Source organism: Myxozyma melibiosi (assembly GCF_037950935.1).
Source record: "Myxozyma melibiosi strain Phaff 52-87 chromosome Unknown BZA70scaffold_3, whole genome shotgun sequence".
NCBI classification, from domain to species: domain Eukaryota; kingdom Fungi; phylum Ascomycota; class Lipomycetes; order Lipomycetales; family Lipomycetaceae; genus Myxozyma; species Myxozyma melibiosi.
In genome coordinates, this window is record NW_027042917.1 from 571,798 (window position 1) to 597,751 (window position 25,954).

A 25,954-nucleotide genomic window follows, 5' to 3' on the forward strand; every position below is an offset into this window, starting at 1 on the left:
CGGCGTTGGCGTGATCGCTTTCGTCGGGTCTTCAGTCTCCGCACTAAACCCGTCTGACAGCTCGGACTCGGATCCACCGCAGTGCCGGCCGAACCGCCTCCTGGTTCGGGTTCAGGCGGCGGTTCGCATGGCTTTGTCAGCTCTCTTAGTCTGCTGACTCACGTGCTTTTGTTGCCTGTTGTGGGAAGCCCTAACCACATGACCGGCGGCCTTCTTAGTGCGCGGCAGATCTACTCGATCGAGGACCTTTTCTCGCTCATTTAGCCTTTTTGTGGTCTGCTCTCCCCGCCGCAGCATCCTAAATATCGCGCTTCCATCCCTGCCCCTCCTCTCTTCTTTTGATTTAGATCCTGATATTGATCCTGCTCAATCTGCTTCTTCTTCTTCTTCTTCTTCTTCTGCTTTGCTATCATTCATATCTGCTCCACCATGACTGTCTCGCAGAACGGACCCTTCTACGTAGGCATTGACGTCGGTACTGGCTCCGCCCGTGCCTGTCTTATCGACTCCACCGGTGAGATCCTTGCCGTTGCTTCAAAGGAAATCAAGCAATGGAACCCCAAGCCGGATTTCTATGTATGTATCTTCATCAAGTGTTATTGTCGTTCTTATTCATCTATTCATTTCTTATTTCTTGTCGTCCTGCTCTCCCACATTCTCTCTTATATATATCACCGCTAACACTACATATCAGAACCAATCCTCTGACGACATCTGGGACGCTTGCTGCTACTCTGTCCGCAAAATCCTCGCCGATTCCGGCGTCTCAAAGTCTGACGTCAAAGGCCTCGGCTTCGACGCAACCTGCTCCCTCGTCGTCCTCCGCGAGTCAGACGACTCCCCCGTCGCCGTCGGTCCCGACTTTGCCGAAAACTCCCAAAACATCGTTCTCTGGATGGACCACCGCTGTCCCGACGAAACCGAGCAGATAAACGCCACAGACCATAACCTTCTCCGCTACGTGGGCGGCGCAATGTCGATCGAAATGGAAATTCCAAAGGTCAAATGGCTCAAAAATCACATGCCCGCCGGCGAGTTTGCAAACTGCAAGTTCTACGATCTCGCAGACTTCCTCACCCACCGCGCCACAAAGAAGGAAACCCGCTCGTTCTGCTCCGTCGTCTGCAAGCAGGGCTACGTCCCCGTCGGCGTCGACGGCTGCATGAAGGGCTGGTCCGCGGACTTCTTCGAGGCCATCGATCTCCCCGAGCTCGTCGAAGACGACTTCAGACGCGTCGGCGGCGTCCTCGGCGTCAATGGCACAATCCTCTCCGCTGGCGAGTATCTCAGCACTCTCTGCCCCGAGGCCGCCGACCAGCTCGGTCTTGACCCCAGCTGCGCGGTCGGTTCCGGTGTCATCGACTGCTACGCGGGCTGGATCGGCACCGTCGCCGCAAAGATCAACGACCCAAACTGGATCCAGGAGTCCGCCGAGGGCGAGCACGACCTCGACGTCGCGACCTACAGACTCTCCGCCGTCGCCGGCACAAGCACCTGCCATCTCGCCGTCACCAAAAACCCCGTCTTTGTTCCCGGCGTCTGGGGTCCCTACCGCGACGTCCTCCTGCCAGACTACTGGATGGCCGAGGGCGGCCAGTCCGCCACCGGCGCGCTCCTCGCGCACATTCTCAAATCCCACCCGGCCCACGCGGAAGCAAAGAGCCTTGCCGACGCGAAATCCGTCTCGATCTTCGAGTTCCTCAACGACCGCCTCGAGCAGCTGCGCGTCGAGCAGAGCCTGCCCACGCTCGAGCATCTCATCCGCCACTATTACTTCTACGGCGACCTGCACGGCAACCGCTCGCCGATCGCGTCCGAGAAGATGAAGGGCGTCGTCGTCGGTCTCTCGTTCGACGTCTCGGTCGACGCGCTCGCGCTGTCGTACCTCGCCGCCGTCGAGTTCATCGGCCTGCAAACCCGCCACATCATCCAGGCCCTCAACGACTCCGGCCACAACATCAAATCGATCTTCCTCTCGGGCGGACAGTGCCGCAACCCGGTGCTTACCTCGCTCATGGCCTCCTGCACCGGCATGCCGGTCGTCATCCCAAAGTACATCGACGCCGCCGTCGTCTTTGGCTCCGCGCTGCTCGGCGCGAAGGCCGCGTCCGCGGACAAAGACGGCTACACGGACTCGCTATGGACCATCATGAAGCGCATGAGCGGCTCCGGCACTGTCGTCTACCCGACCCAGGACGGCGAGGAGAAGCGGTTGATTGACGCAAAGTACCTGATTTTCCTCGACATGGCCAAGAGGCAGCAGCAGTACAGATCTCTGGTCGACGCGACGTTGGCCGAGGACGTGAACGCGATTACGATTGCAGAGAAAATCGGCGCTGCGTAGATCTTGTCTTGCTGTATTTTCATGACTGTATATAGAAGCCCGTTCTTCACCTTTGTTTATGTTGTTCGCGTTAGGTTATGTAAATTGATATTGTTGTCTTCTTACTCTGTCCGTCTGAACTGAACCAGCACCTCGCATTCGGAACTTTAGAAGTGTGATTTCCTCGCAAGGGTCTTTTATTCGTCATCGCGACCTCATAGCTGACGCGACGCGTAGACTCGTGACGCGTAGACTCTGCCTGTCGTCACGGTGAGGGGATGGCCGACTATATATTGTGGCGCAGGTCGTGTTATAGCGGTGACGATCCGTGAATTACTATTACGATCCGCGAATTACTATTACGACGACGACGACGATGATGATGATGGTGATGATGATGATGATGATGATGATGATAATGATGATGATGATGATAAATCTATTAAAAGTCCGTTTGCGACGACCAGGCTGTGACAGACGCGTAGACTACAGAGAGCGGGTCAGGGGACGATCAGTCCTTGACAAAGGCATTGTATGTAATCTAGCAGTCGTCCGCTGATCTCTATAATAATTGTCTCTATATCAATCAATCTATCTCATAAATTTCCATAATCTATGTCCTAAAGCCCCCTCAATTGCGGAAGACCAAAAGTCAGTAACCAATTTCACAGCCCAAAGACAAACGTACTTACAGTCTCGCCGCTCTCCGCGCCTTCTTCGCTCCGCTCGCGTATTCCTGCTGATGCACTCTCCACTCCTCGATCCCGCTCTTGAGCAACTGCCAATTGACCCCCTGCGAGACGTACACAAACTTGACGCCGAGCTCGTGCTCGACCTCTTTATTCCGGCTCTCGTCGTCGAAGAAAATCATCTCGTGGTACGGGATCTTGGTATCCTCCTTGATGTACGAAAAGTGCGTCACCTTCGAGCCCGGGTAGATCTGCAGGACGTCGAAGGACTCGATCGCGGGCTTGTCGTCGATGTGCAGCAGGCTTAGCATTTTCTTTGCCGTTTCTGGAAAGGATTGTAAACCTGTCAGCCAAGAGAATCATGGGATTGCACGTGGAGATCGCAGTTTTTGCTTGTAGATAGATGGGCACTTACGAACAGCGTCAGTCCGACTCGCGGCACCGATCTTGATTCCTCTTGCTTTCAACGCGGAGATAATTGAAGGCACATCCTTGAAAAACGAGATTCTCTCGCCGGACCTGGGTAATTCACACGTGTCAATATCATTCCATTGCCCTCGTGCTGTTGCTCGGGCGGTTGTTTTTATCGCGGTAGACGGGTAGATACAGACCTATCGACGATGTAATCTTTCGTCTTGCCGGGTTTTACTGGCGGTGATACATTCACGTCACTCCAGATCTGTATAATCTCATAATAAGCTGCTGCTCCTATCCACTCCTTCTTCTTCCTGCGCGATTCAAGCTCATACCGCTGCACAACACCCGTTAGCCTACTCCCCACACCACTAAATAAAAAATAACCAGAGCAAAAAAGGGCATAGAGGAATAGCGTACGCCATAATGTATAATCCAGATCGAAAACCACAATCTTAGGCAACGGTCCATCGCCAAAGACGTCGTCGTGTGAGGAGGTACTCGTCGTCATTGTAAAATATAAGACAACCGTTAATATCCAAAAAATAAAGAGATAGCGGTATATCGTGTTTGCTCCGGTAGATAACGGCAACGTAGCTGGTGAGTGGGGGGAGTAACGGGGATGGGACCGAGCGGATTGAATCTACAGCTGAGATATCATCAAGGTTTCTTTTTTGCCTATTTCGCCGCTGGAAAGTTTACTGCTTCTCGAGACTTGCGACATCATCTTCTCCAAACACCACGCGCCAGATCTGAAGCTTACTAGCAACCTTTCGAGCAACGATTTTTTTTACAGGGTTTTTAATAACGAGATTTTCATAATACGAGATGGCGACACCGCAAGCACAGTATGAGAAGATGATGGACGAGTACAGAAAGATCCAGACAGGTATTATACCTACCACTACCACTACTACCGCATCAGCGCGGTTTGAAGAATGAAGACGCGGCTGCAGAAGATAGAACATGTGCTGACGTGGATTTTAATTGCAAATACAGATATCTCTACAACGATTGAAGCCCGTCAGAAACTTGAATCACAGCTCCAAGAAAACAAAATCGTGCAGAAAGTACGTCTCTTCTACTACCTCCACACAATTTCCCCTCAACACTAACTCATTCTCGCTTTGTTTTGCGTTATCAGGAATTCTCGATACTGAACGAAGACTCAAAGATTTACAAGCTGATCGGGCCGGTTCTTGTTCCCCAGGATCGGTCGGAAGCGGTTATGAACGTCGACAAGCGGCTTGAGTTTATCACGTCTGAAATGTATGTGCCTACTCTTTTGTGGTTTGCGCGGTTTGTATAAGAGAGGGTGAGAGTGCTAATGTGGATTGACGTGTAGTGAACGGGTAGAAAATCAGATCAAGGCTACGCAGCTTACGTCGGAGAAGAAGCGATCAGAGGTAGATATACACATTGCTCAGCGCAGCAGCAGCAGCAGCATAAAGAGTATCTCACTAACGACTGTTGTGTATTATAGATCATGGCGTTCCAGGCGCAGTTACAAGAAAGCGCAGCTGCTGCGGGCGGCCCTGCGCCTATCAAGGCTTGAGCACGCAGACCGAGGCGGCTGGAGTCGCAGTGTATATAGCGGAATAAATTTCTGAAGAGTGTATGGATATAGTTGTTGTTGCAGAAAGCAGATGGCTGTCGCAGAAAGCAGGAAGTATATGCAGGATAATCACTTTGTATGTTTAAGTAGTATACAAAACTCTGACAGCGCCCATTCATCGCTCCTTTATTCATCATTTGTCTATACATGACACAAACAATCAAACTAGCAAAACCAACTCCAAATTAACCGTGAACTTTTGTTGTCTCCAAGAAGATGGATACCGTCTATAAGTTACTATATTCCTCGCGCGCTCCTGATCGTCTCTTCTCCTTGCGATACATATCCACTTTTGACTTATTTACTTTTTCCGTTGAGGTTTATACTTGGAACTGAAGCAACCTCGCTGATCTGCAGCACCGACGAGATAGGAACCATCACTACAGCCATGTTAGCAACCTGCAAATCATCCAAACATAGTACTCTTCGCGCCGTCGTCCAACTTACATTGCCTCAACTGCCCCTTCTTCGCCGTCGGCGCCAGAATCCTCACGTTCCGCGCCATAGCTTCCTCCTCCTTATTCTCCGCAACAACGTACTTCACCCTCTCGTGCTTGAACGTCACCTCCGGCGCCGCCCGGCTCGGCACCGGAATCCGCTTCGGCAGTTGCTTCTTTGCGATTATCGACTTGGGCACCTTGATCAGCCACACTTTCTTACCGCCCGCCAGCGTCTTTGGCGCGTCGAATTTCGGTTGCTCGAGCGGTTTGAAGCCGCGAGGAGGGACGAATCTGTCGTGGGTTGGTTAGCTGCTGCTGCATCGCTTGCTTCCACTCCCTTTTATTTTCTCTCGAGGAGGCAAAGTAGCTAAAAAGCAGACAAACTTACTCAACGTCCGATTCACTATCCAAAGAAGACATATTCTACTATCTCTTCTACTCTCAAAGAAACAACGTAACGCAGAGATCAAATATCTCGACTACTTTTTCTTCCTTTCCAAACCGCACACCTGAAAATTATCCAAAAAATCTCCCCCCTCCAAAGCCCTAGCCCCATGTAAGTAGAGTTTGACGATTGGGAGTTTGGAGAGCGAAGTTTTTGAGTTTCCCGTTTTTTCTGAAAACAGTGAAAGAAATATTGGGCACGTTTTCATTGAAGAAGAAGACTTGTGTTTTCATTGAATCGTGTGGTTTGACGACAGAGAACGTGTGTTGACGCTTAAGAGATTGATTTGCTATCGATATCTGGCGGTATAACGTCGATTTCCATTTCCGAGACGTTTTAGTTGAACTTTTACTCTTATACTCATCCTCGATCATCACCGCGCTGCTCTCATGTCGCGGCATGTCCTTTCCCGGACACAACTCCTTCGACAAAATCAGCCTCTGAGTCACTGTCTCAGCGGGCTGCGATCTCGAAGTCGTGCTCCGCAGTACACTTTGCTGGTCTCGTGGACAGCAAGATGCAGCAGCCAGCGCGACTACGGACAGGCTCCGGGGCCCAAAAGCGTGAATATAGATATCCTTATGGAAGCAATGGATAGCATGAGTGTGATACACAAGAGAGCAGAAGACTACGCGATGGAAAGAAGCAAAGGGGAGAAACGGGACAGCCATGGGACATCTAAGCAGAGTCTTGGTATGAAGAGTAGCGAGCTCTCAGAGAAGGAGAAAGAGCGCCAGGAGCGCGCACAAATCAAAAAAGAGAAGAAAGAGAAGCAGAAGCAGAACATAGAAGCAATCTTGGAGGAGGAGAGCAAGATGCCGCGTCCGTCCGAGAGCGAAATCGATCTGGCGTACGCGAGCATGTTTCCCGGCGAATTCGAGCAAAACGCGCGATACTTGCCGTCGCTCAATTCCGAAGATGTCCGGCTGCTCTTGGGTGAACCTGAAAAGGCAGCACCAAAGACACTTCCGTCTGGATCTACCGTTCCTGCGACAAACGCGGATCCGACGTCAAGTCAGGTCACAGATCTGGCATTTGTGCTTCCGTTGTCGATAAACGAGCGGTTGGAAGAAGTGGGCGGCGGAATTTCGCAGTATCAGAAAGACGGGGCGGTGGATTGGGATGCGATCATCCAAACGCTGCAAGGAACCAACGTCAAACTCCAGGATATACCGCCGGAGGACGTTGAGAGCTTCTTGCGGGATATACCGCACGCGTACCGGGCAGACCACGCTATCGATTTGATGAAGCTCTTGGAAGAGAGCAAGATTGAGTTGAATACGTATATGTACAATATGTTTCTCCAGGCCTTTGCGAGCGAAAAGAGGGAGAAGCAGGCTCTGTCTCTTGTTCAGTACATGCAGATGAGTAAGTTTTCCCCTGTTTATTCTAACAAAGTTATCAGATGCTAACGTTTGCAACAGGCAATGTGGAGCTCGACCACTGGGTATACTATAACCTACTCAGCCTCTACTTCAACCTCGACGACTACAAAAAGATGTCAACCACAGTCGACCAGATGTTGGAAAATAACATCGATATGAATGTCAACCACTACTTCTTGCTTCTGCGAATGTGCTTCAAGACCGAACGGTTTCGCGAGATGAACCAAATGTTTGATCTCATGAAGTTCAGATCGCTGAAAACTCTGCCCGACTCTCGAATCTACAGTCTTATGATTTCCGCCTGTGGCGTGACACGGGACGCCGAGCGCGCGCTCGATCTCTACGAAGAGATGACAACACGTCCTATCGAGCCTCTGGAGACGAACCCGCATGTTCTCAGGTCAGTTATATACGCGTGCACCAAACGCGCAGACTACCGTCAAAAGGGCTGGGAACTAGCTCTCGAGTATCAGGAGCGGGGGTTCCCGATCTCCGAGATCATGTCGAGCATGCTTCAGATGTGTGCGCTCTCGGGTGACTTTGTGCACGCGCGCGTGTTTTTCTTGCGGATGTGCTCCGAACAGTCGATGAAGCCCGGCAAGCAGGAGTACGGTTTCCTCATCCAATCCTACGCGAACGCGATCGCCGTCCGATCTTCGAGAAAGAAAGGCAAGGAAACAGCGTACAGCCTTCAAGGCGAGCTCGGCGATAAAGTCCGCAGAACGTTCCTCAGCAACATCACGTTCGACACCCACACCCTTTCGGCCGATGTCCCGCCTTTCCTGCCGACTCTCCTGCTCACCTTCAATCAGATCGTGAGTGAAGTGCCCGCAATCATGCTCTTCCTGCAACAGCATCCACGTCTGATGAGCCGAAGAACAGTCAGCGCGTACCTGCAGCTCGCAATCAACAGCAATCTCCCGTTCCGCTTCAGACGCTGGTTCGCCGAGACAACAGCTCCTCCCATCGATCCCTCGGTTTCAGGAGTCCCTGACGCTGCCTACTGCGGTCCAGCTGACCCTGACAGAACTGATCCCGGAGATTCTGCCCCGGATATCAAATACCAGCTCTCAAAAGCCGTCGACCCGCGCTTCACCACAAAAGTCACCCGCAACCGCTTCATCTACGACGCCGCGCTCTCAGGCGCGTACAAATTCATCGACAAAAAGAGGCCCAATCTGGAGTTTGTCAAAGCTCTCTACGCCGAGCGCGAACTGTGGAAGACCACGCCCGACTATCAAAAGCTCACAGACTCGCAGCGCGAAAGATTCGATCTCCGCGCCGCAAGGTTCCTCCTGCAAAGCTACGCAGTCACAGGCCACTACAAATCGGGCCTCGTGCTCTTGCGCGACACTGTGGACTCCTTGGACTGGACTATGAGGGATATGAAAGTCTTTTACGACCGCGCGCATCAGACTGACAATCGCGCAATCTGCCAGGCTATTAGGTATATTGCTGAAAGAGTCTCCGAACGCAAGGCGAAGCGACAGTCTCCGAACGACTTGGCGCCGTTGTTGTAAATAGTTTGATTTATCGGGCGACAACCGTATCTACATCTCTTGGTGGGTTTCATAGTGTATATATTGCGATCTTTGGAAGTGCAATTCGAAAAGAAGTCGAGTCGAGTATTTTCACGTGTAAATATCAAAAAGGGCGTTGGTTATCTGCATTTCTTTTGTCTTTCGCAAATCCCAAAATCTAGTGGGATTTCGAATGCATCTCTCCGATAGATAGTGGCGATACGAAAGTTTGATTCAATATATTTTTCCCCATTATTCAAACGAAAGGTCAAGACGAGAGACAACCCGTGTTGAGATCTCTAAAGACAATCGATTGACGGTCAGTTGTACAATAAATTCTACCTAGAAGCAAAGAGTGCTGTCGCGTACTTTCTCCCCCACATACACCTCACCAGACTCTTTGCGAAGCTCGATATACAAAACAATAGACCATACAAAAGAAACCATCCAATGAACCAGATAACTACAAAACCAACGTTAAAGAAACCTGAAAAACCGCTGATTTCATATTTCCCAAAAAAAAAAAAAAAAGTTTTAAAAATTTCAAAAGCCTCCGAACCCAAAAGCAATCAAAGCAGATTAAGCGGACACCAACATTATCACTCATTAAGCAGAAACGAAAAAGACATGACCAAAAAAGACAAAGAAAAACCAACGCAAGAACGTTCACTCGTGACTTCAATAACCACATCATTGCAGGCCGTCGCGATGGTCGATATGATCGACGTGATCAGTTCCACCAACGCAAATCTGGCGCAATCGATGCCGTGTCAGAGCATCTCGGCGTGTGAATCCCTTCCCGCATTGACATACATACTGCTTTGCGTCTGTATGAATCTTTGCGTGTCGTCTTAAATCGTGCTGGCGGACGAATCGTGCACCGCACTGTGAGCAAGAATGAGGCTTGTCCGACAAATGCGTTTGAATGTGGGTTCGGATGTTGTATCTTTTCCCAAACAACTTTCCGCATCCGTTGTAGTTACATGTGTACTTGCCGTCCGTATTAGGGCCGGTAATGTACACATCTAGCCTATTTCCAGGCCCACGCTCCCGCTCAGAACCATCAGAGTCGTCTGCATTGATAAAGAGAGTCTGACGAGTGAAGGGGTCGGCGGTTAGGATAGGCTGCCAAGTAGGAATGCATTTCTTAACGGAAACCGGTTCAGGGAATCGTCTTCCCTGGTACAGCTCTGGCGATGAAAAATCACTTGTATCCTCGGCCGAGAGAGTAGGTGAGAAGGCATCTGAAGCATAATCAGCTTCATACTCACTCTCTGAGGCGAAGACAGGCATTTGATTATCATGAGTTGCAGACGTATGTCCGTTGATCATCGAAGTCATGAAAGGTACCTGGGACGAAGAATGAGAAGGCGACGAAGAGCTATCCGGCACTGGTGCTCGATATCCATAGTCCGGTCGGCCCAGGTAGTCCGGCTCGTAGTCAGAGTACCCCATAGACGAAACATCCGACGATAGACCGCTTGAGCCAGCAAAGCTTGAAGAGTCTGAAGGCAGAGGCAGTCTTGAGAATATGTCGTATCGGGTTCCGACGGTATCGTTATGGATCATCGATTCCGACGCTGGAGGACTCAAGAAAATGGAAGGATTGCATGCGTCATATTCGAACTTTGGTAACGGTCGATTATTTGCTAGGAGTTTGCGAATACGTTAGTCTGATGGCTCTTGCAGTAGACCTACTGAGTATACATACTTGGAAACTGGGGCGCCCGCAGCGTAGCCATGAGCTGCTCATTCTGCTGATTCCACATCTTCGTTATCGAATAAAACGCAGCGGTATCCTCCGGTGTGCTATAGTACTGCTCAGACTCACTACCAGACAATGATAGATCAGGCGAGCTGTTGTATAGCATGTCCGGAGATATCGCATCCTGAATTGGACTAAGGTACTGCTCCTTGTTGACCCTTAGAGGCTGAGAGGAGTAGTGGCGAGATTCGTCTTGCAACATGTCGAAATCACCCGAGACACCTGTAGTCATTTTTTTATTTGATTTTTATAATGATAAAGTGACCAGAAAATAATTTGAAAAGGAGGAATAAAAGTCGTCCAGCGAGCTAGAAGAATAGTGTCCTGGTTAGTATCGATCAAGACTCCGGTGGAGCTCTTCCGCCAAATCTCTCAGTGGTAGCTACCTTCTATATCCAAAAACCGAATTGAAGGTGTACTGAAGTAATGCAGACCAGCTGCTATTAAATCAAGAACGGTAAAAACAAATAAGTATAAGTTGCAAAAAAACCCACAAAGAGGGCGAAAGAGAAGCGAATGGTGAAGAGAGAAAAACAGGAGAAGAGAAGAAAATCAGAAAGGATAAGAAGATCACCGGCGGTTCGTGCGGCACATGGGCACACATGACGTGTGCAATCATGTAAAGTGATTTGGCTCGCAGTATTTTCACTTTACCAGAAGGAGAATTTTCTAAACAATTTAAATCTAATCGAGAAAATTAATCACAATTATCTGTTGCTAGGGAAACGAGCCGCACGTCCGCGTTCTGGGCAGGCTTTGCCATACTACTAGGACTTCTATGAGTCGGCGTAAAGCTAAAAAACAAGCAGTGATAGTTAATATAAGTAAATTGCAAAAGACCGGTATGAGCTGCTATTATTTTAAGTACTGGAAGCTATATCTTGAGATCAAGAGTGGTAGAGTGGGCAGATCGCAAACCGTCCACGAAAAGACAGACAGACTGCATAGCCACTACTAAACAGTGACAGTTATCACTCCAAACGCGCAAAAGTATGAGCATTTTGCAGATCATCAGTGTCACTTAGGAAACTTGAGTGTAAAATGGGCATGTGGCGCAGTTGGTAGTCGCGCCAGTTTTGCATGATTTCGATCTAAGTCTACTGGAGGTCTCCGGTTCGAACCCGGACTTGTCCACTTTTTTTTTATTTTTTTATATATCTGCGGAGTAGTATAGACAAACGCTATATGGCTATAACGACAAGAGGTTACTCTATAAATTATTTAATGCTGTAATTCGTAGAGATATGAGCAGGAGCAATTGCTGGTGTCTAAGACTCTCGTTTTGCAGTGCAGTCGCGCTTTCGGATTAAGGTTTTGTTTTGCTCATCGCGACCACAGGAGTATAAACAAAGAAAGATCCCACCACCACGTTGAATAACAATCGACAGTGAGCAATAGATACTCGGTCGTCTTATATTCTTCTTTTGACTACTGTTTTCTAGGATACGGAAGTGTGTTATTTACAAACGCTCGGTAATACAGTTTACTCAAAAATTCGACAGAAGAGATGGCACCCACAGCACAAACAGGACGGACTATTCCAGACTTTGAGATCCAGCAACTGCATCATCCACCGGTTCACCAGAAGCTCCAGCTTGTTTCGGAAGATGTACGGTATTTGCAAAAGATATTTATGGAAGCTGCCCAGAGTAAGATTGATACGCATCTGCCGTCGAAATCTGCGGAAGAGTCGTTGAGGGCGGAAGTTGCAGAGAAGGTGAAGGAGGTAAGTACATTGAGTGGTACGCGCCGAGAGAGTCTGTCTGATAAAGTGTCTCTAGTTTATTGCAAAGGTTTTTGATTTTTCAAAGCACAGCATAGTAGTGAATGGAATGGAAGGAGCAGATCCATCACTGGACGCGTTGATGAAAGCCAAAGAGATGGATAAGGAGGAGGCAGAAGGTACGTTCCCTACAATGCCGATATATACGTATTTAAAGATTGGCTAATGATTTGTGTTTGCATTAGCGGTGGAGCCATTTGACCTAGAACTCAACGAGAAAGTGCGGGAGTTATATGCGCAAATTGACGACGAGACAGTCGCGGTCACGAAGCTGCGACGTGAAGCTCCTCTGCGGGCTGTCGAGCACTACAAGAAAGAGCTGGAAGCGGAGGAGATAAACAAGAAGATCCACACACTGGAAGATGACGATGATAGCATGAGTATAGACGCGCCCGAGGTTGACATTGAGAAGATCATACCGCGACGAGATGCCATTGAGGCTGATTTCGATAAGTTTATCGCGTCGCTGAGAGAAATGAAGAAGGTACTGCGTTTTTCCTGATTGCTCATTTGATGTGCCCATGATGCTAACGATTCAAATTTAGACTGTTCCTGGTACTATTTCGAAAGTGGAAAGAGCGGAGGCTGTTATTGCACATCTGAATTCTTATAAAGATCAATCTGCTTAAGAATGTATGAGTGAGTTCACGTTGGTTATCGATTGCAGAATTATTATGTTACGGCGTATGTGAGGGTTTTGTTTGCAGTTTATCTAAGATGTCGCGAGGGGACGGGTGTTTGTGCCAGACGTGCTGTCGTTGCAGTCCTCATGTGCATTTGTCAGTTGCTTGGCTTTGATCTTCTGTATGATAATGAGTGGATTGTGTTTTGTTTGTTAACGGTGTAATGATGATGACATGTCTTGTAACTTGCGGAGGTGCATTTTCGACTGTAATGGATTGATACCTGATCGCGCGCAGCCGTGTCGCTGAGCATCACGAGGCCTCAACTGGCTGTATATGGTAAAAATGGCGAGCTCAACAATGTCAGGGGAATGTTGAAACTCAGGCACAACCTCCAAATGGGGATGGTTCTTAATAGGAGCTGTTATGAATGTTCGGGATCGAAATCGTCGAGATATTTATTATTTGGGAAACAGAGTATATAGCCGGACCCTCTTTCATCTCGGCTGCCAGAGACCAGGCTTGGATCAAAATGCTGTGTGCTCCTAGAAAGCAGGGGCCGAGAATGCTGCATTGATATTGGTTTGAAGAAGAAGACAAAGGTGCATTTATAGGCTGTTCAGGGCAAAGAATGAATATAATTGTACGCGAGCGGAATGCAATGCCCAAAACTCTGATCTCGTTAAACTATTTCGTGTGGATCCGCACGGTTCGCTGGTCTTCGCGCTAACTGATCCCCGACCTCCCTCCAGGCTTCCCTATCTCGTCCTCGCGGTGGTGTATCAAGAGAACCAGCGCGAGGCTGTGTATTGTATCTCGATGGAGGACAATAGCAAACGGTGTATATCCTACACGTCCTTGCCTTCTCCTTCTGCTTGGCCTGACACGTCGCGTCGTGCGGCTCTGGCCAGGGGTTCTTCGGACCTTAAACGCGTGTAGCAGCCCGCCAACCAAACCCCTGGACAAACTCATTGCTGCCCTGTCGTCATGGCAAAGTCGCAGAGTCAAAACTCTCTCGGGCCCCTCCTCTTATTCATGGCTGCTTCCGCTGATTCTTCCTCGCAGCTCTGTTCTTGTCCGAACGGATCATTCGCAGGTAGAAGCCATGAAGCTCCGTATCCTACTACTAGCGACCGCGTCTGTCCTTCCGCTCGCCACCGCTACGACGATCTGTGAATCTGCCTGCTCGACGCTCCTGTCCTCCTATTCATTCAGCGGTTGTCTGACCTCAGAATCCTCCTCCTCCGCCTCTAGCATCTGCTGCACAAGCACGGCCTACGCCGAGTCTTATACCCTCTGTCTGGCAAACTGCAATGTCAGAGAGCGTGTCGCTACATGGAACAGCTTCCGGCGGCAGTGCGCCTATGCGCTGTGCGATACAAACGGCAGCTACGACGAAATCTACAGCAACGCTCTTGACAACAGCGAGACGGCGGCCGCAGCCGCCAACTCTACTTCGCTGTCTGTCGCCGTCGAGGTGCTTCCGGCGTCGTTCGAGTCCCAATATGCGTATCAAAGAGCACTGGCTGCGAACTCGCTGCACAACAAGATATACGGGTTTGTCTTTTTGCTGCTTTTTGCTATAGCCTCGCTTGGGTCGTACTAATCCACTCGCTTGTAGTACCGTACTCGTTCTGTTCTGGTTCCTTGCCGTCTTCATTGCTGCCTTGGCGCGCCTTCATGGTATCCTCTTTGACAGACTGAAACGGCCCCGGAGTCCGACCTCACGATGGATCCAGAAGAATCTTGCTCTGCCGCCCTTGTTTGGTCGTCAGCACATGGAATCCGTAAAGATTGCAGCTTTCCCTGTAGGCCAGCTACCGCTTCTTTGGCAGTCATGCGTCATTGGCCTCTTCTGCTTCCTAAATCTGATCTTTGTTGTTGCTGAATTCGACGCCGATCTGGAGGCCAAGGAGATTATGAGCGAGAATTCTCAGATGATTCTCTTCTCGGCAAAGCGAACTGGGGTTATGGCAATCTTTTTGCTGATCCCCACTTTGCAGTTTGCCGGACGTAATGCATTCTTATGCCAAATCACTGGCTGGTCCAGCGATACCTTCAGGCTCTTTCATCGCTGGTGTGCTCGGGTACGTTCCGCTCTCTTGGTTTTAATAACGTCGCATCTGGTTACTAAACTGACAATATCTGTATAGGTGGCTGCCTTTGACGTTTTCGTTCATGGAGTGCTGGAAACCGTCTACTTTGTGAGCATGAAGATATATACTACCGTCGTTATAGATGCCATCTCCAATCTAGTTGGCGTTATCGTGAGCTATTCCCCTTCTCTTTTGCATCCTTTTCGGCTATTGACCATTTCTGTGAGTAAACCAGGCTACTATAATACTGGCTCTTATCATCATTGAATCATTCCATGCATTCCAGCGGTTGTGGTACGAGATTGTCATGACGATCCACATCGTGCTTGCCGTCGCGTTTGTATTATTATTGAAATATCATATTGACTCAACCGTCTATGTGTATTTGGTGTATACTGCCGCTGCCGTCTATCTCTTTGACCGTCTTCTACGACTTCTGCGGGTCGTTTACGGCAACTTCTCCGGACAGGCCGAGATCCACGCGAATCAAAATGCAACACAGGTCACCGTCAAGCCTTTCGTGCCGTTCACGTACAAGCCGGGGCAGTTTGCTTACATGTACACTCTCCGTCTTAACTTTTGGCTGGCAAACCCGTTCAGCGTGGCCCAGTCTGACGAATTGGGATACTTTTTCGTCGCAAAGAGATTTAATCGGGTTACCAGGCGGATACACGCACATGCAGTTGACAAGCAAACCTCGCGGGCGCGGATATGGATTGAAGGTCCTTATGGGGTCTCATATCCGCTTGAAAAGTACGACAATGTACTTTTGCTCGCAGGCGGAGTCGGCGTCACTGCTGCGATGTCTTACGCCTTGAGCCTACAGAGAAAAGGTAGCAATCGAAAGGTTTCCTTTTACTGGGTCATTCGCGATCGAGAGAACGTGGGATGGATGACTTCTCAACTCAGACAGATTTCAGAGTGTCCGTTCATGGATGTTCATATATACATCACATCTGAAATCTTCAAAGAGCCTCCAGCATCAGCAGTTTCTCGATCCAAGTCGCTCAATGAGAAGAGTTACGGTGCAAGACTATACGAAACGGTCGAGATTGGCGAGGACTTTGGAATGACCGAGAAACTGGTGAGCTCGTTTTCGACTTTGAACGTGACGTACCATACCGGCCGTCCGAACGTGCCGCGCGTGGTCGAGCGAGAGATTCGCGAGGAAGCTGGAAGCTTGGCCGTGTTTACCTGCGGTCCGGCGGGCTTTGTTGATCTAGCGAGGACCACAGTAATTCGGAATCTGGATGTGCGGCCGGATCGCCGGATTGATTATTTCGAGGATGGTTTTTCATGATTGAGGGCGATCAGAGGTGTTAAATAGTGTTCTGTATTGATTGCATGCTTTAGACGTGGGAGTTTGCTGATGGATCTTTTCTTGGGTGATAATGATATTGTACTGTATAACTAGTTGGGTGTAATTTGATTTTTTGAGTTAATCTGAATGCTAGATAAGTAAAAAATAAATCATGATATCGTAAAGTGTTGTGTATCGCGTCGTATTAGCCGGGGCCGATCTATGTATGATATGTTAGCGATCTACTGTTGGACAAACGCGTGACTTTCATGAGCCTACCTTGGGCATATCGTTGTGTTCTGATAGACTGGCCAGATACTTGTTGTATTCTTGCACTTTTTCTTTGTGAGATTTCGAAGCCTTCTTCAAGAGTTCCTTCTCCATCTGCAATTATGAAATCAAAAAAAAAGGTTAGCCGCGCCGCGACGACGTGTAGCAGGCAAGGAAAAGTACACACCCTCTTTCGCTGCAACTCTTCGAATTTTCGCTCTGATTCAGTCTTTATCGGTTCGCTAGGCTGTGGCGTGCTGCTCTTTTCTCTCTCTTTTTCTTCGTTTTTGTCTTCTTCCGGTGCTGGCGATTCTGCAGAGGCAGAAGCGGCGGCGGCAGCGGCCTTTGCTGCTTTCTTCTTCTTCTTCTCGATCTTGGCTCCCTTGATTTTCAAGGATCCGCCAGACACGAAAGAGTAATCGCTTCCAGCCATAGCTATCACACAACTACTGCGTTCAGCAAACTCTCGCTCTTAGCAATTGCGCAGCACTCAAACCCAGCAGATCGTGAGTTTTTTCTGACGATTGGCTCGACGGGCAGTGTGGTTGGGACGATTGGCAAGCATCGACGCTCGGGACAGCCCTAGCCCACAACTCCCGCATTTGGCGATGAGCACCACATCTCGTCCTCCGCCTGGGCCTCAACTCTTGCTCAGCCATAGTGTCGTGACCGGTCGTCTTTGCAAGCTCGTCTGTGCCGTTACCTCTTTCGAGGGCTGTGTCTGGATTATAACCGGCTGTATTTGAAGGCTACAGGTTGCCGCATGTTCAAGTAGTTCGCAATGAAGGTACGTTATTCTACGGTGCAGCAGTAGGCGCATCCCCAGAGACGCGTTCGTCGGCGATTGGTAGTTGTTGATGTGGTCCGGTTGTTCTAATTCTGTTGTACACAGTTCGTCGAGATTCAAGATCTTGAGCAGATCAATTCTGCTCTCCAGTTCGACACCCCCGACTGCAAGGTAGTCGGGGGTTGCGACCTCTACACAACAAAGGCTGCGGGCGGTGATAAGAAGCTCTACAAGTCCATCGACAAGCAACTGCACGCCATGCACCAAGACAACATCCTCCTCTCATCCTCTCTAAGTCCCCCGTCATATTCACCTCCTTTAGAGCGCTCAGGAAGCATGATGATGTCGCGATCGTCTGAAAACGGCTTATCTTCATCTCTCCTCGCGACCACCTCGTCCACCTCCGTCGGCGCTTCTCCATTCGGTCCTCTCGATCAGGTCTCGTCGCGGCGGACTTTCGCCTATCTAATTGCTGTTTTGAACGCGAGTCATCCTGACCACGATTTCTCATCTCTGCGGCCCGAAGATTTCAAACGCGAGCGGAGCGCGACTCAAGTTGTGAATGCGTTTAACAACACACTATTTGGCGTCGGCATGCCGGTTCCCCCGCGGCTGTGGGAAATAGTTGACAGCCATATCGATCTGAAGGTGTGTTTGTTTTGTATATTGATGTTTTGGTACATGTTGCTGATTTTTCAAAATAGGATTCCGTTATCTACAGCCACACCCCGTCGCCATCATTTCTTGCCGACGAACCCGGAACAATATGGTCGATGATGTGGTTCTTCTTCAACAAGCGGCGCAAACGCGTGTGTTATCTCTTTTTAAAGGGAACCCGCCATTCTTATCATCTTGGTCGCAAATCGGCGAACCGGATAGCCGACGACGACGATGATGAAGAGTCGGATGATAACGCGTACCAGGACTCGGATGATGACGCGATTGTGGGCGATTTGGAAATGGACGATTAGAGCACGCACGTCACCATTTATTTACTTCCGTGAACCAATCTGCCAATTGTATTTTAGTATTTCTATCAATTGTTTATTTCTCCATTGTTTTGTTTTGCTGTCGTGAGTTTATCTTACCCCGGCGACTTTGCGGGGTTGAGCGGTTCAGCTGCTGCGGCAATGTCACCCACCAACCTCATCGCGATGCTCATCGCCTACTTGTCCATATCAGATGCATCGGCAGCCATCCCAACTCTTCAATTTTTATTCCCTGCCATTTCTCATTCTGCACTGATTTTATTTGTCCTCGTTCGTTGTGACGGCTATATGGAGTCTTTTGGCCTGCTAATTTGGTATATCTTATTGCTTTGATTCATCTGGGCGAATACTTGTCGGAATTCGTCATAGGGCGCGAAAAGCCCAAATCGGATTTTTTTTTGTTCTCGCCCTTTACTTTCTTGCAAGCAGCTATTGGTTTCAGAGGCAGACTGGGATCAGCGTTTTTGCGAGTTGAATTTACGTTTACGATTAATGCAATGTCTACCAAGCTTCATCGTTGTGGTGTATCCTTGTTCGCGCTGCATTGTCGTCGCGACACCTTTTTTTCTTTATTCTTTACGAATTTAACGAAATTTAACAGCTGTAGATTTATAACCCGAGGGCGGCCAAATTATCGTGCTGTGGGATGGTTATGAATCATCCGCGAGTGTAGTGAGGCCATGGATGATACTCGATCATATTTTTTCCAGTTATAAGATTTATTTACTTCACGACTTTGTACCATCCAAACGATATGATCTGGAACCAATAAATCTAGTCATAAATATCCTATACCTTTCAGTGTTGTATTGAGCTGGTGTTTACACAAAATCGGGCTGTTGGGTTGCGGAATATGTGCTGTAATCGTAGTTTAGCGGGCTCGATCACAGAAATTTCGCACGGCGAGCTGCATACCCAGCAGCTGAATTATCAGCGGTCATTCCAGTATTTCGTTCTATCTACTCTTTTCTTTTCTAGAGTTTTTCATTATTTGCTTGCAGGAATTGAATTACCAAGAATATAACTATGGACGCATCTTACAGCTAATCATCTGATTCTCCTCATACTGAAATCTAGCACTATTTGAATAATATTACTTTACAGACGCTTCAATCAACATAACAATACAGGCGACTTAACATACAAAGCATGGAATAACACAACTAACCACAACACAAGACATAACTCAAACAAATTACCAGCAGAACCTATAACACTGTCCCATCCCATTTACTCCTCATCCTCATCCATCTCATCCGCGCGCTGTCTCCGTCGACGACCCTGAGCATTGCCATCGTTGGGAAGCATGTACTTCATAAAACTCTTCTGCAGACTCTTCTTGACGCTGACCTTTTGCGCGCCGACGAAGGACTGGATCGTGACTCTGATTGCGAGATCGATGTCGCGAGACGAAACGTACTCCGACAGTCTCATCTTGGCAAAGGACTCGCTCAGCCGGAGAATGGACTCGAGATGTCGCACGGTGATGGGGAACGATCCGGTCGCGAGCGATTCTCGGCGCAGGTCGGCGTACAGCTTTGAGATCTTGTCTTCGTCGATGTTGAGAAGCTTTGGGTGCACGTTCTGCTTTGCGTAGTTGATGTACTTGGAGAGCAACTCTTGCGGGATCGGTGAGATTTCTTCCTTGTCTTTGGCTGTGGAGGGAGTAGGTCGCTGAGGCGACGAGTTCGCGTCTGCTTCTGAAGTCTGCGTGGTGGACTGGGAGGTGCTCTGAGCGGGAGCATCATCCATCATATCGTCGTCGTCCTCTTCATCGGTCGCCTCGTCCTCAGGGCTCGGGTGAGAGCGAGTATGGGAATCGATGACAAACGCGGCTAAGCGCCCATCAGTCTCCGAGTCGACCAGATCGCGAACAACGCAAAGAACGTCGAATCGAGACAAGATAGGTTCTGTGAGATTGACATTCTGAGCAAACGGCACCATCGAATTGTAACGTCCACCGACGGGATTAGCAGCCGCAATGATCGAGCAGCGAGCTTGTAGGGTTGTAACGATTCCGGCTTTCGAGATCGAGATCGACTGTTGCTCCATAGCCTCGTGGATCGAGGTTCGGTCCTGATCGTTCATCTTGTCAAACTCGTCAATCAGACAGACACCCTTGTCGGCAAGCACAAGAGCTCCGCCTTCCAAGGTCCATTCACTGGTCAATGGATCCCGACGAACAGAGGCAGTCAAACCTACCGCGGAGGCACCTTGTCCGGTAGCAAAGACTGCTCTGTGCGCGGTCTTCTCGGAGTACTTGAGGAACTGCGACTTTGCAGTACCCGGATCACCAAGCAACAACACATTGATATCTCCACGAATCGAGTGCTTGCCGTTGATGTTCTTGGGCACACCGCCGAAAAGCGAGCACGCAATCGCAGTCTTGATGTCTTCGTGTCCGTAGATCGAGGGCGCGACAGAATTGATAATCATGTTAATCACGTTCGGCGTTCTCGACAGCTGACGGATCGCGCGCTCCTCTTCTTCAGTCCACATCCCGCCTTCGCCGCTGTTATCGCGACGACGGATGGAGCTTGCCTCGATGAGAGTCGTAAAGACGGGGAACCCATTTCTAGCGTTCAGCTGTCCGTCGTACGAGTTCTTGTAGATTCCGGTGACTGTGATCTCCTCGCCCGGCTTTGCGCAGTCAATCAAATCCCAGAGCAAAATCACCTCGCGGTGTCGGGGCAGACGACCGGCGGGGACAGTACCCGGTGACTCCTGAAGCGTGATCTTTTGGTAGTTTCGGTACATGGTTTTCTCGGTGTTGATCGTGAAGCCACTCCGAGCCTGGCAGTTGTGGCAGAACGAGACCTTGACTTCGACGTCGGACTCCTGGAAGAAAGGACCGAGGACGGTGTTACACTTTGTGCAGTTGAATTTGATGTACTTCAACTGTGGGAACACGCCCGTGCGGCGGGTGACGACGCCCTCGACCGAGACAAGTCTGTTGAGATGAACCTCTCGCAAGTTGCGGATGTCGCAGATATTTGGCATATCGCTGATCCGGACGTGGATCTCAGGGTGGATTCGCGAGTAGTCCGGATAATGAAGCTCGACGACTTCCATGGCGACGACGTCAAAGATCTTGAGCATCTCCGCAGGCGCATATGACAGGAACCGAGCAAGTGTGGACTTTGCCTCGTACAGGTGCTTGAAGCTGACTTCCAGCGACTCGCTGTTGATCTCACCCAACGTGCGGATACGCTTTCCGTAGACCGACCGTCCGTTCTCGTCAATGTAGGCAAACAGGAAACTCTTGAATTCGCGCGCAATCGTGCGGTGCACGGCGAGCTGCGTGACCCACTCTGCAATCGTGGGAGCTTTGACGTCGCCTAAAGCGTTGGCAGAGAGTTCGTCGAGCGAGGGGTCCTCGTCGTCTGAGAGATCGGGGTCCTCGTCGTACGCATTTCTCCGACGTCGTCGAGTCGGAAGCTCGACATCCATCTCATCATCTACAGATTACGTTAGAAAGCTGTGCATTTGAAATAATCAGATAGGGGATCGTACCATCCAGGAACGCATCGGGGAGTCCGCGTCGGCTGCGGATGGCTCTATCTCGTCGGTCCAAGATCCGGTCGACGTGGCGCCGTTCACCAATATCAATATCGTCATAGTCATCGTCATCGATATCCCGCGCGCCAAGGTTATAAGTGTTGTTCTCGTCATCGAGGTTTGCATAATCGCTGAGGGAGTATAAGTTAGTTTTCTTCTTTTGCAATGCCGCATATTAATCAATCAAGGCTCAGCAGAAATCATAAAGACTTACCGCTCAAGGTTGTCGCCGAAAAGGTCAATGCCGTCCTCTTCTTCGGCCTGCTCGTCAAGGTCGTCGATCAAGTCATCCTGAGGCAGCTCTTCGTCCAGCTCGGCGTCATCGAAAGGCATCGCTGGGGGTGAGGATGGCGGGAGCGAGGAAGGGGGATCGATGAGAGTATCACTCTCGACGTCGCTGCTCGCCTCCGAGGCTTGTCTTTTCCGTCCAGACATATGTCTTATGAATTGAAAACAGGTGGAAGAGTGAAGAGAGGTGGAAAATAAGGGAAAGAGGAGTGCGAAGATGGGGGAGGTAGTGGACGAGAGCGCGACTGGGAGCAAAAGAAAGGAAGGAAGGGGCTTCGAGATTAGGAAATTCAATTTAGCGACGCGTCTTTTTTTCCGTTCAGGGTTAGATTACAGCGCGTCCTGACGCGTACGTGTCATCGCAGAGTTTTTGGGGTGACACAAAGGGGACACACCCTCCAGCCGCGTCTCGATCACGCGTCCTGCTCACACAACGCGCGCGCGGCACTCCACGGATCAGAAACACTACTTCTTTATTGTCAGACTTCCGCATTTCGTCTTGTCTGTTTACTATCAGTCAGCCATGTCCTCTTCGGCGTCTGTAGGCAGCCCGGAATCAATCACTGCCGTGGACTTTATTGAGTCGCAACAAAAACTGTGAGTTCTACCCCTTCACCGCATGCCGATTCTCGTTTGCATCCGTGCATGCTAACCCAGCACCGCTTGCTATCACCCAGTGAAGATGATGCTCGCGAGGTTCTACCATATGATCCGACTCACTGCACATTCTTCGACGGACCGCTGCGTCAACCGGTGTACGCATGCCTGACGTGTATCGCGAAGAGCAAGGGGGTGGATGCCAGTGGCGTCTGCTACAGCTGCAGCATCCAGTGCCATTCTGACCATGACCTCATCGAGTTGTTCAATAAACGGAATTTCACTTGTGATTGCGGAACTACACGGATGAGCGCGTTTGGCGGGTGCAACTTGCGCAAGAATTTCGATGGGCTTGATATACCGTCCAGCAGCAATCGGTAGGTCTATGATTCCACTACCGCCATCTATGCTTGATGGCTATGTAGGTTGCATAGTGGCTATATGCTAACACATGTCTCTATTTTTCTAGATATGATCATAACTTCAAAGGCAGATTCTGCTCTTGTGATTCGGCATATGATCCTGAAACCGAGCGAGGGACGATGTATCAGTGTTTGTTAGGCGACGTCTGCAACGAAGACTGGTACCACGAGGAGTGCATTATGGGTCTCCCTTTCCCGCCTGCTCATAAAACACAACCGGGTCTCACTGAAGATCAAAAACCGGTGATGCCTCCGTCTCCCAAGGGACACCCAACCAAGGTCGTCATAGAAGCTCCAAACGAGGAAGAGGATGAGACCGACTCTCCAACAAAGCCTCCTGCTGCTTCCGCAGCACCCGAGGCAACAACCGACACCGCCACTCCTGCCAAAAAGAAGGAGCCAGCGCCACCAAAGGGTCATCCGACGGGCGTCAATCTGTTGCCAGAGCTTGTGGGCGATCTGAGTGGTTCGGCGGCCGATTTACAAGGCGCAGCCGATAGCGATGAGGAAGAAGACGAGCATGTGGCGCCGCCTGGGTTTCCGGACGATGATGACTTTGAGGCGTTTATTTGCTGGAAATGCGTTTCGAAACACAGGGCATTCTTGGGAAGATGGGCGGGTATGAAGGGTGTTGCGCTTGAAGCTGTGGTTCGGAAACAGCCGGAGGAGATGAGTTCAGTGATACACAGCCGAGATGTTTTGAAAGCAGCTGCTTCTGAGTTGAAGAGGCACTTGGAGGATTCAGAGGCAATCGTGCCGTCCGCCAAACGGCCATCGGTCGAGAAAGAGAAAGATGAGCTCGCAAAGTCAACTTCGTCAGTGTCTTCTTCATCGACGTCGTCGTCAGTGTCTCAGGGTGCTAACTCATCCATGACCTCAAGAGTTTCCGTGTCTTTGAATTCCATAGATGAGGACCACGAGACCGGTGCGTGCAAGCTACCCACCGAGGTTCCGCAGGACAAGGAGTTTTCTTTGTTTCTGTGCCCAGATTGGAGGGAGAAGATCTGCAGATGCGAGGAGTGCTTGAAGTTTCTGGACCGGTTCCCGATGCTGAAGGATGAGGAGGTAACTTATGAGCCGCCACAGGATGAAGACGAGAGTAAGTCTGAACACTTGATAACATGTCGTACCCGACCACTGTGCTAACTTCTTTTTATCTCCAGCTTCATCACTTTTAGATGCTGGGGCGCGAGCATTGAACTCGATGCCGCGCGTCAACGCTATGGAGGGAATCTACGCATACGAAAAAGTCAAGAGCAAGCTCTCGAGCTTTTTGAAGCCGTTCGCAGAGGACGGACGGATTGTTTCAGAGGAGGACGTGAAGGCTTTTTTGAGAAGATCAAGAATACCTAGAGCGGGCGTTCTTGCAGTGATGTTGTGCTTATTTTCTACTTTCCTGCTGCTTGTCTTTCTATTTTGTTTTTGTTTGTGTGCTTTGCTGGAATAAGGAGTTCCGAGGTTCTTATTTTTTCTACGCGTAAATCAGCATTAAATGACATGTTTTTGAAATCATCAGATGAGCACGGTCAGTTGAGTTATCAGATGATGTTGCTGTTGAGTCAGATCAGATAAGTTGGGGAGCTCCAATCAGAGCGAGGCCAATTGTAATAATCATCTGATAATCTAAGCGACCAGGAGGGTCTCTGCAGCGCAGCGTAAGCTACTACTGCTGCTATCTGCCTGTAAACACACAGCAAATACCGTAGAGTATTACTACAAGTCTGATAATGTCTTTTAATCCAATTCCAGACTAATTGCACCCGAGAAAGAAGAGCAGCGCGCTGAAGAGCAGCGGTTGGCAGCTCGAGGAGAGGATCTGAGGACTGAGCCGCACGATTGCTTAATTGTCAGCTGAGAGCTGCTTACTTTAGCTGCAACCTGATTGGCCGAATATACATCTGCTTCCAGTACATCCAGTACTGGATATATTTAGTTGAAACTTTTTAGTATAGTGAATTCATGGCAAAAAAGTATGCAGTTTAGATTTTACTGAGATATATTGGGTACAGCGCAAACTGGAGGGATTACAACGGCCCAGCAGCAAAGACTGGAGAGCGGATCCAGCCAATCAGCGTCCACCTGTTTCTAAGCATTTGTAATTTAGAGCCGCACGGCCACCCACGTGACTTTTCTTTGCCATCGCGAGAAAGGCTATAAAGTCGACGTCGGCCGCCGTCTGTTGAGATCAGAATCATCCAACAATTAACTCTTCTACTCTCTCACACTCGATCTTCTCTTGATCCAAGCTCTTCTTTCTCAATCTTCAACACTACTTCTCGTCAATACTTCACAATGGTCTGCTGCGGAAAATCTAACGGCGTCTGCGTCTGCGCCCAGGAGGCTCGCTGCTCGTGCGGTGCCCGCCCTGCTAAGGAGTGCGTCTGCTCCAAGGCTGCTGTCGAGAACCAGGTCGAGGGTCCCTCGTGCTCATGCGGTATGTTCCAATTGATATTTTGTTGATGAGTCGTTCGGATCAGAGTGCTAATTGGTTTGGATATAGGCAAGCGTCGTGCTCACGAGTGCACCTGCTCCCGATCCGCGACCGAGAACGGTCTCCGCGAGGGAGAGGTTGACTTCACCAACCTCAAATAAGTCAGTCGATCTGGAGCATGAGCTGTAGCAAGAGCTATAGTCTGTTCTTTGAT

At 49.6% G+C, this 25,954-nt stretch overlaps 13 protein-coding genes and 1 non-coding gene across 14 annotated transcripts; 9 read left to right on the forward strand and 5 right to left on the reverse strand.

Annotated features, from left to right (window-relative positions):
- Positions 1-13: 13 nt before the first annotated feature.
- Positions 14-2,758, forward strand: BZA70DRAFT_246638 (uncharacterized protein). The gene is made up of 2 exons (XM_064910640.1): positions 14-576; positions 695-2,758. The coding sequence occupies exons 1-2, from the start codon at positions 430-432 to the stop codon at positions 2,342-2,344; spliced, it is 1,797 nt and encodes a 598-aa protein (XP_064769285.1). The 5' UTR covers positions 14-429; the 3' UTR covers positions 2,345-2,758.
- Positions 2,661-4,063, reverse strand: BZA70DRAFT_276147 (acid phosphatase-domain-containing protein). Its single transcript, XM_064912256.1, has 4 exons — positions 3,847-4,063; positions 3,794-3,797; positions 3,428-3,531; positions 2,661-3,337 (listed from the first exon to the last, which is right to left on the reverse strand). The coding sequence occupies exons 1-4, from the start codon at positions 3,935-3,937 to the stop codon at positions 3,012-3,014; spliced, it is 525 nt and encodes a 174-aa protein (XP_064769286.1). The 5' UTR covers positions 3,938-4,063; the 3' UTR covers positions 2,661-3,011.
- Positions 4,064-5,129, forward strand: BZA70DRAFT_276152 (Prefoldin). Its single transcript, XM_064912257.1, has 5 exons — positions 4,064-4,315; positions 4,426-4,496; positions 4,571-4,695; positions 4,772-4,832; positions 4,910-5,129. Exons 1-5 carry the CDS (start codon positions 4,255-4,257, stop codon positions 4,979-4,981), a joined length of 390 nt encoding a protein of 129 aa, XP_064769287.1. The 5' UTR covers positions 4,064-4,254; the 3' UTR covers positions 4,982-5,129.
- On the reverse strand, positions 5,130-5,983 carry BZA70DRAFT_294544 (uncharacterized protein). The gene is made up of 3 exons (XM_064914449.1): positions 5,870-5,983; positions 5,489-5,772; positions 5,130-5,421 (listed from the first exon to the last, which is right to left on the reverse strand). Exons 1-3 carry the CDS (start codon positions 5,899-5,901, stop codon positions 5,339-5,341), a joined length of 399 nt encoding a protein of 132 aa, XP_064769288.1. The 5' UTR covers positions 5,902-5,983; the 3' UTR covers positions 5,130-5,338.
- BZA70DRAFT_294545 (uncharacterized protein) lies at positions 5,968-9,062 on the forward strand. The gene is made up of 2 exons (XM_064914450.1): positions 5,968-7,294; positions 7,351-9,062. The coding sequence occupies exons 1-2, from the start codon at positions 6,316-6,318 to the stop codon at positions 8,829-8,831; spliced, it is 2,460 nt and encodes an 819-aa protein (XP_064769289.1). The 5' UTR covers positions 5,968-6,315; the 3' UTR covers positions 8,832-9,062.
- On the reverse strand, positions 9,063-11,131 carry BZA70DRAFT_276155 (uncharacterized protein). Its single transcript, XM_064912258.1, has 3 exons — positions 10,983-11,131; positions 10,543-10,904; positions 9,063-10,480 (listed from the first exon to the last, which is right to left on the reverse strand). Exons 2-3 carry the CDS (start codon positions 10,826-10,828, stop codon positions 9,522-9,524), a joined length of 1,245 nt encoding a protein of 414 aa, XP_064769290.1. The 5' UTR covers positions 10,829-10,904; positions 10,983-11,131; the 3' UTR covers positions 9,063-9,521.
- A 508-nt stretch (positions 11,132-11,639) lies between these two features.
- BZA70DRAFT_t33 lies at positions 11,640-11,730 on the forward strand. Its single transcript has one exon. It is a non-coding gene; the product is annotated as a tRNA-Ala (tRNA).
- Positions 11,731-12,103: 373 nt separating this feature from the next.
- On the forward strand, positions 12,104-13,008 carry BZA70DRAFT_266579 (kinetochore protein Mis14 like-domain-containing protein; the record flags this gene model as incomplete). The annotated part of the gene is made up of 4 exons (XM_064911039.1): positions 12,104-12,322; positions 12,378-12,498; positions 12,565-12,863; positions 12,925-13,008. 4 exons carry the CDS (start codon positions 12,104-12,106, stop codon positions 13,006-13,008), a joined length of 723 nt encoding a protein of 240 aa, XP_064769291.1.
- Positions 13,009-14,107: 1,099 nt separating this feature from the next.
- BZA70DRAFT_288639 (ferric reductase NAD binding domain-containing protein) lies at positions 14,108-16,398 on the forward strand (the record flags this gene model as incomplete). The annotated part of the gene is made up of 4 exons (XM_064914055.1): positions 14,108-14,559; positions 14,624-15,089; positions 15,156-15,269; positions 15,334-16,398. 4 exons carry the CDS (start codon positions 14,108-14,110, stop codon positions 16,396-16,398), a joined length of 2,097 nt encoding a protein of 698 aa, XP_064769292.1.
- A 102-nt stretch (positions 16,399-16,500) lies between these two features.
- Positions 16,501-17,226, reverse strand: BZA70DRAFT_128793 (uncharacterized protein). The gene is made up of 3 exons (XM_064909552.1): positions 16,856-17,226; positions 16,678-16,782; positions 16,501-16,618 (listed from the first exon to the last, which is right to left on the reverse strand). The coding sequence occupies exons 1-3, from the start codon at positions 17,099-17,101 to the stop codon at positions 16,604-16,606; spliced, it is 366 nt and encodes a 121-aa protein (XP_064769293.1). The 5' UTR covers positions 17,102-17,226; the 3' UTR covers positions 16,501-16,603.
- Positions 17,227-17,245: 19 nt separating this feature from the next.
- Positions 17,246-18,862, forward strand: BZA70DRAFT_128847 (Maf1 regulator-domain-containing protein). Its single transcript, XM_064909553.1, has 3 exons — positions 17,246-17,455; positions 17,561-18,103; positions 18,160-18,862. Exons 1-3 carry the CDS (start codon positions 17,450-17,452, stop codon positions 18,424-18,426), a joined length of 816 nt encoding a protein of 271 aa, XP_064769294.1. The 5' UTR covers positions 17,246-17,449; the 3' UTR covers positions 18,427-18,862.
- A 506-nt stretch (positions 18,863-19,368) lies between these two features.
- On the reverse strand, positions 19,369-22,605 carry BZA70DRAFT_276162 (MCM2/3/5 family-domain-containing protein). Its single transcript, XM_064912259.1, has 3 exons — positions 22,217-22,605; positions 21,958-22,133; positions 19,369-21,902 (listed from the first exon to the last, which is right to left on the reverse strand). The coding sequence occupies exons 1-3, from the start codon at positions 22,435-22,437 to the stop codon at positions 19,675-19,677; spliced, it is 2,625 nt and encodes an 874-aa protein (XP_064769295.1). The 5' UTR covers positions 22,438-22,605; the 3' UTR covers positions 19,369-19,674.
- Positions 22,606-22,615: 10 nt separating this feature from the next.
- Positions 22,616-24,835, forward strand: BZA70DRAFT_309969 (uncharacterized protein). Its single transcript, XM_064914902.1, has 4 exons — positions 22,616-22,887; positions 22,968-23,264; positions 23,357-24,408; positions 24,473-24,835. The coding sequence occupies exons 1-4, from the start codon at positions 22,814-22,816 to the stop codon at positions 24,754-24,756; spliced, it is 1,707 nt and encodes a 568-aa protein (XP_064769296.1). The 5' UTR covers positions 22,616-22,813; the 3' UTR covers positions 24,757-24,835.
- A 766-nt stretch (positions 24,836-25,601) lies between these two features.
- On the forward strand, positions 25,602-25,901 carry BZA70DRAFT_288644 (uncharacterized protein; the record flags this gene model as incomplete). Its single annotated transcript, XM_064914056.1, has 2 exons — positions 25,602-25,743; positions 25,810-25,901. The coding sequence occupies 2 exons, from the start codon at positions 25,602-25,604 to the stop codon at positions 25,899-25,901; spliced, it is 234 nt and encodes a 77-aa protein (XP_064769297.1).
- Between the last annotated feature and the right edge of the window lie 53 nt (positions 25,902-25,954).